Here is an 18,145-nt window from a genome sequence, read left to right on the forward strand (position 1 = left end):
AAAAAAAAAAAAAAAAAAAAAAAAGAATCATAAATAGTTTGTCAGTTTGAACTCTTTTTTCTTGATTTCTATATACAGGAGGAAATTTTAGGTGTATTTGGGTTTATCTTAGGAGGATCATTATGTCATTTTTAAAAGGCACAAAAAATATCCTTTGTGTCCCAGTAAAGATAACATAATTTTTTTTGAAAATTTTAACGTTGATGCTCATGTTTTAAAACACAAAACAGCAGTTTCCTCTATATAAAATAATTGTTTTTATTTTTAAAAATATTTGCTTTATTGTGAATTATTGGTAGTTACTTATGTGAAGATGAGTTGCATTTCTTCCATATACAATTTAATTTTCAAAAGTTTTAGATTTCTAACCAATGACCCAGAATCAATCAAGATTGGTTTTAATCAGGCATATAATAACCAATCCTATATTCCAAGCCATCACATTCAGAGATAAAATGTTAACCATAATATATGTTTTGTTTGTTTCTTTTTCTCTGTGAAATTCAACTATTGTTAATACCATCCCTATGTTTTCTACAAAAGTTTATTTACTTTCCTAAATGTCTCCATTAATCAATTCATTTTAATATTACAATTTGTTGTTCTCTTCCTAACAGAGAAGTGTTTTTTTCCTAAAGAAGTGACTAAAGACCAAGAAAAAATTCAACACCACATATGTTGTATTATTTATGTATGTCAAATCAGTAATTTAGATGACTTCTGTAATATTTAAATAAACTTTACATCATTACAACCATACACTAATGAGGTATGTTAGCATGTCTTTGAGGATTTAAAATATAGAAATGAATCCACTAATTATCATTCAGTACTAACGTTTATTTGTACTCCACATATCACAGTAACTGAAGCTCTTTGAGGCCTAATAAATTGTAACTCTTCTTCCTTGCATTTGTTTTTATTTTTAAGAGAAGAGGACCCAAATTTTTAAATTATAAAATATAAACATATGAAAAAAATTATAGTGTAGAATTGAGTTTGAACTCTAAAAGAAGCCCTTAATCAAATTTAAGAAAACTAAAACTGGCATTTATGTTACAGAAAGTATGCTATAAGTCACCGAGCTTTTATGTTATCATCATGGGAGCTTTAAGAAGCCTCTAACCACAGAGGCTCCTGCACCGCACTGATCTGTACGTGTATAGAAGTCAAGATGTCCTAGTCTCACGTTAATGTACCCTAACCTCATCTTCCTTTGTTCTATTTTCCTTCAGTCCATCTGCAAGTGGAGAACCCAGTTTTTGAGAAAGATGACCCACACTCAGAACCCTCTCTTTATCCCACTTCCTAGATTTCCTTGATAGAATACCTTGAGATTTTTCATAAAACTAGAGTAATGAAAATGGGGTCTAAATACAGCGATCCCTAGACATCTAGACTCTCACAGGCATCAAAAGACAATGCAAAAATACCCCAGGCCAAGCTGGACTGGCCCCTGCCCTAAAGATTCTGATGAAAACAGACCGTCAAAAATAGTTGTGCATTAAGCCAGATGTGTTTTGTTTTGTTGTTTTTGTTTTTGTTTTAATAATGCCTGTTCTAATGCATACACGTCTCTTGAATTTGGATGAGAATATATATCCCAGCTCAGTTGGATCTAGCTATGCATCCCAGAACGTGTGGTCACGCTCCTAGAGGAAAGCAAGGGTCTGCAGCTGAAAAGGAACAAAATCACCCTGGAGGTGTGGCCCCAGTCAACTGCTTCTTCGCCCTCAGACACGGAAGGCGACAGGCTATAATAGCCAGGAGTGGACATTCCTTGTAAGCAGGCTTGAATCTAGCTCTCCTAGACAGGGGAGTTCCTTGGTGAGGGGCCTTGAAAGTCCTAGTGACATTAGGAATCTGGCTTTTTCCACCCCTCTCCGTCTTTCTTTGCTCACTGCTCCCCCTACCCCGCGTACAAGCCAAAGAAAGTTTTTCTCAGAATGAGCCTGCGTTGACGTAGGCATCGCCTCCCCTCTCCGCTGGATAGAAGCCCAGAAAGGAGCCACGGGCAGAAGCGGAGGTAGGGGTCGCCTGGATTCCTGTTGCTGCGGTCCGGGGGCGGGGCGGATCAAAGGCCAGCCAAGAGTATTGGTCCTGGATCTACAAATACATCAGGCTTTTTCCTCCTCCGTCAACCTCCTAAATCCCAATGAGGTCATAGCAATGAGAGAGAATCAGCTCGAGAGAGAGGGGGAGGAAGAGGACGACGACGAGGGAGAAGAAACCCAGACGGAAAGAGGCCATCAGACAAGGTCGCTTTTTCTGGTGACATAGCAACTGCAAGGAGCGTGGTGCTGAATATCATCGGCCCGCTCTGCCTGGGGACCCAGAGACTTGCAGAAGCACTTTGCATTGCCACGAAAACAAAGGCGAGGAGACGAAAGGGAGAGGGAGAGAGAAGCTCGGAGCAGTTCCCTTTGGGTCTCCGGAAAGCAAAGCTCCTCTCCTCCGCAGTGAAACAGAAGGGACCGTGTGAAAGGGTCTGGTAGGCTGAGGAGGGGGCGGGTTTCCCTGCGGAGGTTTGGGACGCGACAGAACTCTGGACAGCGCCTGGGGAGCAGGGCTCGAAGCTCCCTGGGCTACTCCAGGTTTCCGGCTCCTTAAAAGCCCTGGTACTGGTGTGCAATCTTCGCACCACCGAACCGAACCCAGGAAGATCCTTCTACGATCCCTATCTGAACGTGCCAGGGGGTGGAGCAGCTCCTTTGCCTCTGGTTCAGCCAGGGAAGGTCTTCGTTTCTGGAAATCCAGCCCTTGTGGATAATGCCTCGCTCTTGAAGAAAAGTTTTGGGATCTGGTAGGGGGTGGAGGGGTAAGGAGGATAGTGGAAGAAAAAAAGATAGATGGTTGGTTTCCCTCCCTGATCTGGAAGGAAGATGACCGAGGAAGGATGTGCACCAGCGGTCAGATTATCGGGAGCCTCTTGGTGCTTTCCGTGCTGGAGATAGGGCTGGGGGTGTCCAGTGTGGCCGTGGGGGCAGTCAGCTTCAGCCTGGCCCTCCGAGAGCACAAGCCGCAGCTCGGAGACTCGTCCCCGGTATGGAGCGGGGTGTGTGTACGTTGAGCCATTTCACTCTCTCTTTACCTCCTTACGGTGATGGTCAGGGTGCGCGCATTAGTCACTCCCTCCCTGGGAAACAAAATCGTAAATCTCTGGCTTGCATGTAGGTTCATGCTGACAGGCTATGCTTCTTTGCATTGTCCTTTATTCATTTTTATTCATTTTTTTCCTTACTTGGGCTTAAGACCAAATTAAATGGCTTTGTTTAAAGGTGGGGGTGAGGGGTTAGTTTCCACTGGCTGATTCTGCAAAGGGCTGCTCTGCCCAGTGGTGCTGTTCGGGAGGCGGGGGAAGGGGGGTGTCACACCTGTCAAGGGCAGGCTCACTTAATCTATTCTTCCTTCTACAAGGAACATCAAAATAAGAGTGTTCCATCATTTTTCCGTATCAAGGAACAAGCAGAGATAGTTATGTATTTATCACTGGGCAATAACGCCCAAGGTACACCAAAGGCAATACCAATAACAAAAAGAGAAATGTGGTGTGAGTGTGAAAGGAAGTTTGTGGGTGCATTTCATTCCAGAAAACATTGCTCTTAATTTTCCTGTGCTACATTTCTGATATTTCACCTCTGAAAACTCTTTTGTAAGTTCTAGACAGTAAGTTAGAAAAACAACTGGTAAGATGTGTAACAACATTCTAATTGGAGAATAATTCTGCTTACAGAGTACCAAAGTGCTCAAAGAAACTGTCATAGTTATCTCTAGGTCAGATGTCGGATTCAACAAGCTTCTTTTTTATTAGGCTGAATCTCCAAGAAAGCCTTAGAAACCCATTTCTTCCACCAATAATCAATAAAATAACTCAGCACCATTCCTAATGTGAATCTAATTGTGAAAACCAGTTTTTTCCTCCCTTCAAGCAACATGGCTTTCATATTTACTACCGAGACTATAAAGATGAATCAGAGAACTGTCTTAAAAACTACTCCATAGTGGAGGAAACAAAATGGTACATCAGTAACTTTGCCAGCAATGAGAAATTAGAGTGTGACTTCAGAGAGATACAGAGGCAAAAAAGGGGGAGAAAGATTGGGGTGGTCAATGAAATATCCACAAAAGAAGTATTATTTTATTCTTGATCTTGGAAGTTTATCAGGACTTAGAATCGATGTACTACAGTGTTAACTAATGCTTCACAGTGTAAGATCTGAAGCCATACTACCTGGTTGCAAATCCCAGATCTACCACTTACTTAGCTGGGTAACTAGCCAAAGTTTCCTTATCTATAAAATGGGGTCGTTAAAAGGAACAAATTAAAAACAGTTGGCCCTCCCTATTCATAGGGGATTGGTTCCAGAGCTCTGTTGGTTACCAAAATCTGAGGATGCTGATGTCCTTTATGTAAAATAGTGCAGTATTTGCATATAACCTAGGTACATCTTCCGATATACCTTACATCATCTCTAGATTACTTACAATACCTAAAACAATGTAAATGCTATGTAAATAGTTGTTATACTATATTTCCTTTGTATTATTGTTATTGTTGTTGTTTTTTTTTTTTTCCCCAAATATTTTCAATCAGAGGTTGGTTTGTATTCATGGATGCAGGACCTGGGAATACAAAGGGCTGACTGTAATGTTCTTAGTAAAGTGAATGGAATGTAGTAAGCACTGAGTAAATATGAGCAGATAATACTGAATGCACAGACTGGCAGTGGAGGGCGTGAGAAAAGACAGTCTTTCAGGCAGCATAGATGAATGCAAAAAGCTGAGACAGGTTGAGTTGTGGTCCAGGAAGAGTAGGCTCCTCTATTTTTCTGGGGCTTAGATGTGTAAGAGGAAGATAAGGATAGAAAAAATGATTGGGGCCAGACTGTAGGAGACTGTGTACCAGTTGGAGGCAACAGATTCACTTCCTCATATTTCGAGTAATAATAATGACACCCATTCTTACTTCCCCTTCCCAAAGTGATACTAAGGAAATGCAGAAGAAAGCTAGATAGAAAATTATTCATCTTTTTGCTAAATTATGAATTAAAAACCTGGATTATTTATGAATGCCAAATAAGATTTTACAGTAATTAACCTGTCACAATACACATAGTCTACAATCAAACTACATTTTGAATACTGCTGTAAAACTCCTTTCAACACATTAATATCATTACTATAAGGTTTCTGAATTAAATTTAAAAGGCAGTAGAAATAAAAGCTGCACTATAAAAGGATTATTTTTATACAGAGAGACCCTAAAATTGTAAGCTTTATTATCTAGGACAAGTGCACTAAGGCTTTAAGCAACTGCTGTATTTTGATTATTCGGCCCCAAACACGGAAATCCAAAAAAAAAAAAAAAAAAAAAAAGTGGCTTAAAAGCAAAGATAAGGGCTTAATATGTGTGAGATGGATGCTTACACAGATTATTTCAAGGCACTATTTCATCTGATTAATCAGGCAGGGATGCTTCCTATGATAAATTTTTAAAATATGGGCAATTAGAAGGAAAAATCAGTTAACTATAATTTCATAAAGAACGAAAGCTATAGGTGTCATTATAGCATTTTTGTTTCTTTTTGATTCTTTGTTATAGCTGATATGGTCATCTACAATGAAAGCACAAAATCAGAGGCATAACTGTTAGATAACAACTAATACACATTGAGTAAAATGCTTTGGAAAAGATATAGTCATGTGAATTACAACTGATGTAAAAGATTTATAGACAGGAAGTTAAATGCACAGAGTTCTGTTTCCAAGTTGCTGTGTGAAAGTCACTCTTCTCAGCCTCCAGTGCATCATCTATAATGGGAATGGACTGGGTTTAGTAGCACACAGATTTATAAATCCCTGAGAATTGTATTGCTGTAGGTTGAGATTTGGAAATCTAGAGATTCAAACGGTGGTGTCCAGAACAAAATATGATGCTAAGTTGCATTTTATATATATTATGCTAAAATTCCATCCATCTATTAACATATCTGATATCTTATAAAACTTAATTTATTAAACAAACTTTTCAAAGCCTAGTTCTCCCACGTGTAAACCACAAGGTAGTCTTTTTAAATATTTAAAAGTTTTCTTATCTAAATCATTTAATGTTTACAGGTTTTATTGCTTATTTTACTGGAGCATATTTGATATACATTATATCTTTATCTGCTTAATAAATCTGATGTTTTTCTTCAGCAAAATTTACAGCATAACCAATGCACATACCTTTTCTGTAGACTCTTCGTTTACCATGGCAACAACTCAGCCAATTGTAGAATTTTGTTGAAATTCACCTCTGTACATTCTGATCTATATTATAGTAATCCAAATGAGGTGCTGTATATAAATTATAGCTGCTCCCAAGTATTATTTTTAATATTTAAGCTTTTAGGGGCCGGGCGCGGTGCCTCAAGCCTGTAATCCCAGCACTTTGGGAGGCCAAGACGGGCGGATCACGAGGTCAGGAGATCGAGACCATCCTGGCTAACACGGTGAAATCCCGTCTCTACTGAAAAAAAAAAAAAATACAAAAAACTAGCCGGGCGAGATGGTGGGCACCTGTAGTCCCAGCTACTCGGGAGGCTGAGGCAGGAGAATGGCGTGAACCCGGGAGAAGGAGCTTGCAGTGAGCTGAGATCTGGCCACTGCACTCCAGCCTGGGTGACAGAGCGAGATTCCGTCTCAAAAAAAAAAAAAAAAAAAAAAAAAATTAAGCTTTTAAAATTTATTTAATAAAAAAGAAATAAAGTGAAAGAAACCTCTCAGTTACCCCAAATGTACACAATTTGAAGCTAGTGTGTCTCCAACCAGGTAATACATCATTTTTTCTTCCAGATCAAGTACTTAACAAAAGGGATTCATATCCTTTGGCATAAGATGAAAATGCTGCTCCTATGCCCCCCAAAAATTAAAAACATAATTTTATGCCCCATTTTAAAATTAACTTAAATTATACAAGTAATTTATAAATACATTCAAAATGCTTTTCAAAGTTATAACTAAAGTCCTCTTCCCTACTGCCTTATCAAAATTAGACACCATTATATTCTTATAGTTTCACAGACATTTCTCCATGAAGAAAAAATAGTTTTGATCTAGGCATATAAAACAATTTTCATCAAAGTTTTGCATATAATAAAGTCCATTAACGGATTCTGTAGAGGCCAGGTAAAGAATCTCTTTCTTATATGATTCATACTCTCATTCTCAAATGCTGCTGATTGCCCACTGGGCATAAGCAGTTGGGTGATTGACAATCAGATAAGTTAGGCAAGCCAAACTACTGGGAAATATAGTTATTACTTAGGGGGCCATACCATGCATCAAAAGAGATGTAAATATGTGTTCACTTCTGGTGTTGATAACGGTATAATAGAAAATATGGTGAGTTTTGTCGCATTTTTATTTATTTGACGAATTTCTCATAGTCTAGATTCTGTTCACATGTAAATGGCACATACTGGAATTTCTATCCAAAGTCCATGACAAAATCTGCTTTGAGATTTTTGTTCTTATTCAAGGGTATAACTGGTCTTGAAGTCTTTGTCCTAGAAACATTAAGAGATAACTAATAATATTTGCATCAGTCACCTACTAATTGACAGTTTGCTTGATAGAAACATCTGAACAAAGTCAAACCTTTTAATTTGGACATTTTTGCCTAAAATATCTTAGTTGGGTCTCTGCGTTGCCTTAATTATGAGCCAGATTATCCAATGTGTACTTTGAATAGAACCAAACTATCTAACTTTTTTGTATATTCATTTGGTCTTCATGCAACAATTAATCATACTGGTAGGTTAATATACCCTGAAATGTCTGTCTTTGGCTTCAATAAAAGCTATAATAGATTTTCGTGTGTGTGTGTGTGTGTGTGTGTGTGCAAGTGCAAATTTAAACAGAGTTCAAAATAAAAATATATCATATATGAGATACATATATATGATACATATGTATAATCCTATATATGATATATATAATACTATGTATATCATATATATATGATCCTATTCATGCAAATGGAATTTCTGTACCTAAATAACTAGGTCCAGCATTGGTCTAAATATTTAAATTTGTCTTAGTAACCTAGATAAATTTTCTTGTTGCCACTCTACAGATAGATGTTTCAACGTGCAAAATGGACAGTGCCTTGATAATTAGACTCTCATTGAGCATATTTCTAGAAAAGAGAAAGAGAGAAGAAACTGTGTGACAACTTTCCTCTGTAATGTACAAAGCCATGCAGTCCTTTAACTGCAGATCTAATCTATACATACTTTATTAAAATTAAATTACAATCAGATTAGATTCATACATCTCACTCAGGATAACTGTGTCAGTGGAAACGTTTTATTTCTTCACCAAATCAGTCTCGTTATTCCTAAAAGGAGGAAAATATTAGTTCCTATTTCATGGAGTTCCTGTGAATCTCAGAAAACAATGTTTCTAAAGCTGCTAGTTCTGGGCCTGGCATAGAGTTAGTGATCAGTGAGCATCAGCTGCTGCTTTCTCTCTTTTGGCCGGTGCTGCTCCTTGCCTGCCTGGGACTTAAGAGTCCACTAGTGGTGTTCTGGCTCTCCATATTTCTCCCACACCTTTCATCAACCCTAGTTCAACCCATTGTTTTTGTTTTCATTGCTCCTGTACAGTATGTATTTAGTTAGGTTTTGATTTAATTAGGATATTTACATTAGCAACTATGAAAATGTACCAAAATACCTATATTAGAAAAGTCTTGTAATATTTAGTGTAAAACCAAATGAGAAAACATAAAACACTTCTTCCTTTGTTTTTCTTTTGGAGTGAGAGAGGGTGGTAGAAACTCTATCATAAAGATATTTGGTAATCAGATTAATAAGACAATTATATAAATTAGACAAATTGAATAGTGTGAATATGGTGACCATTATTTATGCCATAAAACAAAGTATTCAAAAAGCAGTTAGAACTACGTAAATACTTTTTGAAAAGTCACAGTACAAATTAAAACATCTAATAGATACTTAATATCTTAGATATTTAGTAAATAAAGATACTTAATATCTTAGAAACTTGAACTGCCTGAAGAGTAGTTCTACAAGCCATGTTTGTTACATGATGTATTATTCACAGATACCTCAATTAAATACCTAGATTTCAACAATGACTATTATAACCTTAACTGGTGCCCATGATTTATTAGTACCAATAGTAAAACTCCCAAGAAGCAACTCTAAGTTCCATTAGTTCATAATCTATTGTTAAATATTGAATAAAACTATGTGGTCAAGGCAAAAAGAAAATATTAATGGTTAAATAAATAGATCAGCTTGGGAGATAGAGTGCCCCGATCTATTTATCCTACCGAAATAATGCTAGACATGATTTATTAATAGTTAACTAATGTCCAGATGCTTCCATATGTACTATTATTTCTAATTTTAACAACTTTGTGAAAATGTGGTATTTTTATAAAGTTTAAGTAGAAAAAGGAACTTACCTAGGGTCCACTGTTATTTAATCAGCTGAGTCAGTACTTTAAGTCAGAGCAATATTGTTTCAAAGTCTGTACTTTTTCTATCGTGTTGTGTGGAACTTTGGAAATTTTCATGAAAAAGTCTTTCACTGAGGCCCAAACTCATTATTTGCTCCCCATCCTTGAATGTATGTACCAGGCAGGATACCTTAAAGGGTAAGTCTCAATCATTCTTTATATCTATTTTCCAGAAGAGACTAGCACAATCAATCAACAAGCACAACCCCCATGTTAGCAGAATTTTGCATCTAAGATATTGGACCTAAATTGTTCCTGCCATCAAGGCTTAAGACTTAGTGTTACATTATGAATCTCAAACTATCCTTAAATATTATAAGGGCTAGTCAGTATAGCACATGACAACAAATTTAAACAGAGTTCAAAATAAAAGGTATAAGCAAGAGATCACTTTCTCTTCATCTAAGCCTTGGAGACAGAATAGGTTTCCAGTGGGCAGAGGAGGAAAGGTGTGCAAAGCAAAACTATTAACATTCGTACGGTCATGGAGAAGAGGTAAAGGCAATAAAATGGAGTTTTTGTGGGGCACTGAGGATATCAGCCTTGTTAGGGCAAGACATGTTCATGTAAAAACTGCGAAATGAAGATCTGCCTCTTCTAAATAAGATGGTACCAGTCTTGAAAAGGTCCTGAAAGAATGGCAAGACTAGTCTGCTCTTGATACCCTACTAGGCTTGGAGAGCTCTGTTGGGTAGAACTTGACAATCATGAGGTCAAGGCAGTTAAGCCCAGGCAATGCTGCTCAATTTCAAGGCAAAATGCCAGCTGGGTTCTGAAATGTACATCCTGGATCAAAAGAAAGACTTGAGGAAATCCTTGAAATTGAGTTAAATGTAAATTTACCATCACAAATCTAACCACATTTTCCAGTGTCATTCCTGTTGATGGCAGATTTTTAAACTTGTAAATTCCTTATGTTCAGTGAATCTCACAGCTGGCTGGCATATAAAAATAGAAATTTGTGCATTTAAGTGGAGATATCAGCATAATACAAAGAAATGAGAATAGGTTTGGGAGCTATTAAGATCTGGGTTCATATTCTACCTCTAGCACTTTTTTATTGTTTAGGCTTGAGTGAGTTACATTATCTCACGGACAATCATTAATTCATCAGCAAAATAGAAATACCACCACTTATCTCAAGGAGTTGTTCTAAAAATTAAAAGTGATAGTTATATTAAAGTATTCAATATACACATTAGATATTTACTAACCATGTCTGATCCACAACAATGCGATGCATGTTTTTGTCCCTTTTCTGGAAAATCTATAATCTGCATGTGGTTTCTATTTGTCATTTATAGACATATTTTATTTTTATACATTTATGAAAAGGATCTTGTTGTAGGACCATTGATTAAATTGACCTTGGACTCTCGGCTTGCTAACAGTTAGGTCATATACCCTCTCTTAGAAACTGTTTACTCTACATAACTGATTTTGTTCCTACTAATATCTTAGAAACTGTTTACTCTACATAACTGATTTTGTTCCTACTAATAGTTGTGATTTGGTGTGCATGTTCCAGAGTCCCAGGAATAATTGTTTTAGGTCAATGTTGGAATAACAAGGTATGATTTTTGTTTATTCTACTAAACAGAGACATATGTTTGATTTTCTTGTTATATTTGGCAGGGTTTTTTGAATTCTTAGTTGCCTTCTTTTTTAATTTGTACCCTGCCAATTATTTTTCCATATGGATCATTCTGAGGAATTAAAATAATATCAATGATGTTAATAACAGCAATGGCAGCTTACATTTATAATAAACCATATTGCCTAAGAAATCCAATTGCTCTCATTACACCATTTATTCCAGCAGATAAATTTCTTCACTTAAGGGATGAGAGACTAAAGGATTTAGGATTTAGTAATTTAAGATCAGAAAGTGAAACCAGTAACAGAAGTCGGATAAAAATCAAAATCACCTAAAGAGAGAAATATGTGTAGGAGTCTGTGTGTGCACACCCAGGCACAGAGAAGGTAAAAAGATAAGCAATTCCTAAGAAAAAGTTGGTAATTGTCATTGATATGCAATTTAAGCTGCATTTTTAGGCTGTATTACTCTGACGTGGGGCCAAGTTCCTAATGCCATGACCTTCTGTGCAGCTATGTTTGTTTCCATAACTGGCTAGCTTTCAGAAACCACCATGCATGTTGGATGAACATTCATCTGTTGTGTTGGCAATTCTTGAGAAGAGCATAACTTCCATTCTTTAATCCCCTAGACTCATTGGCTATTTTCAAATATGTAAGAACAGGTCACAAATCAGACTCAAAGCTAGCACAACTCAAGGGAGTAATTTTTTTTCTTTCTCCTTCACTAAATTCATCATCTACATTTTAAATCCTATTATAGTTTCCACATGTTTCAAGTTGTGAGCTTTTTATTTGAATGTTGTCCTAGGCTATATCCAAGTACATTTTAGTCATATTTGATATGAAAGAATCTTAAACACAAAATATAAGCAAAATCATGTAAATTGGAGTAACCTACATTAATATAAAACTACTTTAAGTGACATAAATACACTTATTAAATTGTTGTGAACTATGTAATACAGAGGTTCTGCACAAGTATATAAAAAGTTTAAGCTATTGCAGTAACTAGAAAATTATTGATAACATTATCCATACATTGATGCTTAATATTAATTACATTCCTTTTTACTACCCTCTAGAAGTAATTACTATTATAAAGGTTTATATGAATTTAATTTTAAAATTTATTTATTATATTTGACTAAGATAATAAAAAGTTTAACTCCAAAGAGAAACTCTTCTGAATTTTTTTTACTACTATCAATGAGATGGGTTTTCTTTTGTTTTAAGAGCCTATGTGAATAATGACTATAACTAAGATTTATTTAGAAAAAAATGACATTTAAATATACTGCAAATTCAAAGTTCCCCTTATATAAAATTCACAAGTTTGGTTATGATTTTTCTGTCACTTTTGAAGCAGAAACAGCTCTAACACCTAAAAGCCTTATTTATTTAGCATGCTCAAAATATTCAAGAGATCATTTTTTAAAAAAGAAAAAACTATCACAAAACAGAATTGGAACAGAACACAATGCATAATGCATTAAAAACAAGAAAGATTCATTGCATGAACACTGAGGGGGAGATGTGAAGAAATTGCATTCTGAGAATTAAGGCTGATTTGTTCGGTGCACTGAAAGATTTGGGTCCTGGGCCAGATTGAAGTTTCTGAGATTTTTTTGGAAGTGGATTTATTTAGAAGTGTGTGCATGCTTGCTAGTTACATGCTATGTCTGGTGATTTCTTCTGAAATTTATTCTTAAGTTCATCTTTCCTTCAGTTACTTCAGTCTCTGAAAAGGTTTCTGTCACTATCTGATGTGCATCTTCATTTAACACCATGAAACTATTCTTTCCATCTCTCTCTTGAGTGCTTCCGGTTTAATTTCTATTTGCTGTGGTTGTATCTTATCTCACCTGGTCTGCTAAGCCACCGAGATGGCTGGTGTTAACGGAGGAACACCTTATCACATAAACATGTCTGTTGTACATTTTATCATCTTGGGATTTTATTTTTCTATGAAGTTGATCATATATGTGAAAGGTTATGTCTCTTTTGATAAAAGATGTACATTACCCTTTTCCAGTTAAACTAATGGTGAAATTTTCTGTAGTGGAAGAAACATGGTGTATGGAACTATATTCCTTACATTATTTCAGTCCTTCATTATAGTTTAAAAAATAAGAAATTAGTTTGAGTTTAAGGAAAAAAGAACATTGCATAATTAGCAGGGTTTTCCATTGACTAAGAAAAGAAAGAAATGTAAATAGGAAGATGGAAAGTGGCTTCTTTTGAAGATGTACACTATGCTAAAATTGCAGAAGAACTGGGATGGGGAAAGCTGAAAGCCAAGACCGCTGAGAAGATCTGTAAATCTAATAAAGGCAAGGAAGGTCCAGGGACCTGGATTGTGAGCCCAGGGAGTGGGACCCGCAGGGATTAGGCTTATGAAGATGGGGCCAAGTCAACGTTGATGTCAATGACAATAACATTTGATGGGCCTTAATTCTGTAGTCCACACTGGGTTGGGATGAGACAAAAGGGGACAAGACAGCGTGGTGTGGAAGAAAGCTCTGTGGGACTCCAGGAGCGCAAGCTTCTGTTGTCACTCTCATGAGCCACCCGCTTTCTTTCCTCGGTTCTCTTTCTTGTTAGATATAGTGAACAAATATTGATTCCATGGCTACTGTGTTCTATATTGTGATTTTGGTCCTGAGAGTCTAGCAGTAAATAAAATAACCATAATCCCTGATCTTCTGATGCTTAATTCAAAAAGAGATATAGACAATGACTAAATAATACACTAATTAAAATTAAAGATTGTGCTATGTTAAACAGGAAAATAGGCCAGGGGCAGTGGCTCACGCCTATAATCCCAGCATTTTGGGAGGCCGAGGCAGGCAGATCGCTTGAGGTTTGGAGTTTGAGACCAGCCTGGCCAACATGATGAAACCTCGTCTCTACTAAAAATACAAAAATTAGCTGGGCATGGTGGCACATGTCTGTAATCCCAGCTACTTGGGAGACTGAGGCAGGAGAATCACTTGAATCTCAGTGAGCTGAGAACATGCCACTGCACTCTAGCCTGGGTGATAGAGTGAGACTCCATCTCAAAAATAAAAAATAAAAAATAAAAAAGGAAAATATATAGGCTTATGAAGAATATAAAATAACTTTATTAACATTGGAGAAATCAGGAAAGCATCTCTAAGGAAGCAATATTTTCTCAAGAATGATGAGGCATTAACCTGACATACAGAGGGAAGAGCATTGTTTCATGCAGAGGAATAGCATGAGTAAAGATGCTGAGATAGGAAAGCTTTGGTGTGTTCGAGAAACTGAATGAAGTCCAGGGTGACTGAAGTATGATCTGAGGAGGAGGAGGTAGAAGGCATTGGGTGAGATAACGAGGTAAACAGGGGTAAAAATTAGAACTTTATATACATGCTACAACATTTAGATTTTTCCCTAATTATAAAAGGATCTATTGAAAGCATTTGAGCAGGAAATGGACAAGATTATAAAGGTCATTCTGGTTTTCAGTTTAGAAAATATATTGATGTCACACAAGAAGTCACAGGTGTAGTTAGGAGGCTATTAAGATGTATGATACAATGGTTACTGCAGTGAAAGTGGAGGTGGTAAAAAACAGACGCACAGATATTTACTTGATAAGACTTTGTGTTTTGTGTTCAATTTTATGCCATTATAGAAGGGATATATTAAGAATAACTACCAGATTTTCAGATCAAGCAAATGATAGAATTGCGTTTCTGTTTACTCTTTTGAGAAGTAGATGATTAGAAAAGAGAAAAACTCTGTGTGCATGTGTGTGTGTGCATGCATGTGTGTGCGTGCATGTGTGTGTGTCTGGTGTAGGATGGGAGATCAAGAATCTGTTTGTGACCTGTGAAAGTAGAGATGCTTGTGAGATATCAAAATGGAGAGATGCTGTGGACTATTAGATAAATAGGTCTAGAGTTCAGAAGAAAGGGCTGTGCTAGAAATATCAGTGTGGGAGTAATTAGTAAATACAAAATATTTTTAAGGTCATATGTTTGGTTGAAACCATCCAAATAAAGCTTTTAGTTACTATAATATTTAGAGGCTGGATAGAAATGAGGAACCAGAAAAAAAGGTACTGAGAAGTTTGGCCAGAGAGATATGCTGAGGACCAGAAGAGTGGCGTAAGAAAAGACCAAAGGAGAGACTTCCTTGTAAGATGAAGGCTGAAACGTGGTGGTTATTGTTTGCTTTTGCAAGAGTAGCTCAAGTAAGGTAACAGGAATGTAAGTCAGGCTAAAGTGTGCTGAAAATATAATGGGAAATAAGAATCTAGAAATTGTAAACAAGAGGCTTAGTGGTGAAGGGAGATGGGTTCTGTACAGAGACAGAGCAATAGACTTTGGAGTCAAGGAAGTTTTCTATTTTTAGGGTAGATTTTGGGATATGTTTACGTGCCAATGTGAATAACGGGGTACAAAGGGATAAAATAAATATGTAAAGAGAAAAAGTCTTTAAGAGCTAAAGGGGGAGTTTTTCTGTTAAGTCTCGTCTTTGTCTATTGTATAAACAGAGAGAGCAAGTCAAGTATGAGTGAAGATGAAGGCTAAAGTATGAGTAAGTCAAGTATGAGTGAAGATGCACATTAAATGGCCAATGCAGAGAGGAGTCTTGGACAGCTTCTGCCTTTTTGTGTAGGCTGAGACTCTAGCAGTCAATAGTTGAGGGTAAACAAGACATAGAATTCTGAGTATGTGGGCACTGAAAGCATCATTAAAATGTTTTCTCCTCCTATTGGTTGAGAATTATAATTGAGTCATGCAATGAACTCGAGATTTAGAAATAACTTATTCTAAATTCATCATTTCATAAATAAGTAAACTTAAGTCCAGAGAAACAGGCTAGCTGTAGAACTAGGACCAGAGTCCAAATCACCTATTTTTTTATTCAAACATTATTTCTACAGATGACTCAAAATATTAACTATCCTTGAAATAATCTTTCAACCAAAAGGAAAATGCAGTTATCCGGCCACTACCCAAAACTGAACAGAAATGATCCCAAATTATTGGCAGTTCTAAATCATAATGGAAATATAAACAGCATGTTAACAGATTTCAGGGTTTCTAACTGTTTGGAAGTTTCAAAGAAATGGCTTTCTACACCAATTTTGGGCATGTTTTCCATGGTGCTTTTCCAGACCAACTGAGAAATGGAAGCTAATTTTTAGAAGCTAATATTTTCCAAACCTACAAGAGCTATTGATCAATTTGGATAAGTAAGTGAATTGCCTTCAAGAAGGTTTTTTAAAAACAGAGTCCAAAGCTCATTTATCAAGCAGTGAACATTCAAAACTTTGGACTGGAAATGTCAAAGTCACTTGGCTATTAATGTTTGCTATCTGAGCATTTTCTTTCTAATTCAAACATATAGGAATTAAAATTTATAAATTTACTATACCATTTGCCTGGAGTTCTTAGTAAAACAATATGCATATATATAAAAAGAGCTTCATCCAACACTGTATTAAAAGATAAATGCCTTTTAATCATGGTATATGTTTTAAAAGGTAACCTTTTTAATGCTTTTATTTTTAACCATGGATAGAGTGAAGCATATTTACTAGTGATAGGGTGGGCTGTTTTCTAATACAAAAGTAAGAAACTAAAATATCATTATAAAAGACAAGCAATATTAATTAATTTTATATGCCAGTCATTTATAATTAAAGCAAAATATTTTCTCAAAGGATCAGTTATTTTGGAGAAAAAAAAGGAGTAACTTTAACTCATGATTTTGCTAATGTCTTTTCAGCTCCAGCCAAGCTATCTTACTAAACCTCTTAGACCCTCAGACCTTCAGACTAGTCTTTTAGAGAGAGACATGAGGGTTTATAAAATACTGAGATGAAGGCATTGGCTGGACGTTGTGGCTCATACTTGTAATTCCAGCACTTTGGGAGGCCAAGGCGGGTGGATCAATTGAGGTCAGGAGTTCGAGGCTAGCCTGGCCAACATGGTGAAACCCTGTCTCAACTAAAAATACAAACAGAAAAAAAAATAGCTGGGCATGATGACAAGCACCTATAGTCCCAGCTGTTTGGGTGGCTGAGGTGAGAGAATTGCTTGAACCTCGGAGGTAGAGGTTGCAGTGAGCCAAGATTGTGCCACTGTACTCCAGCCTGGGTGACAAAGTGAGACTTCATCTCAAAAAAAAGAAAAAAGAAAAAAAGTATTGACTGCAATATAAGATGCAAGTTTTGGGGGTATTATGCTATAGGTTATCAGAAAACTTACGCAGGTAAAAAGTAAACTGCCTTTAGAGCTAATTTAGGAAAACATTGTATTTTCTGAGTGACAAGATATTTGGGAAGAAACTTGTCTTTTCTTGCCTTGTAGCCATTACCAGAACTGTGCATCATCTAGACTTGCATGGTCAAATGTAGTAGCCACTAGCCACATGTGGCTATTGAGCACCTGAAATGTGGCTAGTCTGAATTAAGATGTGCTGCACACTATTCACAATAGCAAAGCCCTGGAATTAACCTAATTGCCCATCAATGATGGACTGGATAAAGAAAATGTGATACATATATACCTGGGATACTATGGAGATGTAAAAAGGAACAAGATCATGTCTTTTGCAGGACATGGATGGAGCTGGAGGCCATTATCCTCAGCAAACTAACACAGGAACAGAAAACCAAATACCACATGTTCTCACTTATAAGTGAGCTAATGTCTTTTAATAAGAGCTTTTAATAAGAGCTCACTTTTAAAGTGAACTAATAAGACATTAGCTTACTTGTAAGAGAGCTAAATGATAAGAACATATAGACTCATAGAGGGAAACAACACACACTGGGGCCTTTCAGAGGGTGGAAGGTGGGAGGAGGGAGAGGATCAGGAAAAATAACTAACGAGTCTACGCTTAAGACTTGGTTGAGGAAAATAATTTATACCACAAGCAACCATGACACAAGTTTACTCATATAATGAACCTGCAGATGTACCCCTGCACATGTAACTTTTAAAATAAAAGTTTAGAAAACAAAGATGTGCT

The 18,145-nt window shown here is 36.5% G+C and overlaps 1 protein-coding gene across 6 annotated transcripts in view; it reads left to right on the plus strand.

The window, feature by feature from the left end:
• The first annotated feature begins 1,975 nt into the window (after positions 1-1,975).
• The window catches only part of TMEM196 (transmembrane protein 196), a 54,326-nt gene continuing 38,156 nt past the window's right edge, over positions 1,976-18,145 (plus strand). For 2 of the 6 annotated variants that reach the window (XM_031936043.1, XM_031936044.1), the window contains exon 1: positions 1,976-3,061. In XM_031936043.1, the coding sequence (XP_031791903.1) occupies positions 2,897-3,061 (165 nt within the window). In that variant the 5' untranslated portion in view covers positions 1,976-2,896. The remainder of the gene's footprint in view (positions 3,062-18,145) is intronic. The other 4 variants (XM_031936045.1, XM_031936046.1, XM_026449611.2 and 1 more) reach the window with 3 other exon arrangements.

This window comes from Piliocolobus tephrosceles, chromosome 8, assembly GCF_002776525.5.
Source record: "Piliocolobus tephrosceles isolate RC106 chromosome 8, ASM277652v3, whole genome shotgun sequence".
Taxonomy (NCBI): domain Eukaryota; kingdom Metazoa; phylum Chordata; class Mammalia; order Primates; family Cercopithecidae; genus Piliocolobus; species Piliocolobus tephrosceles.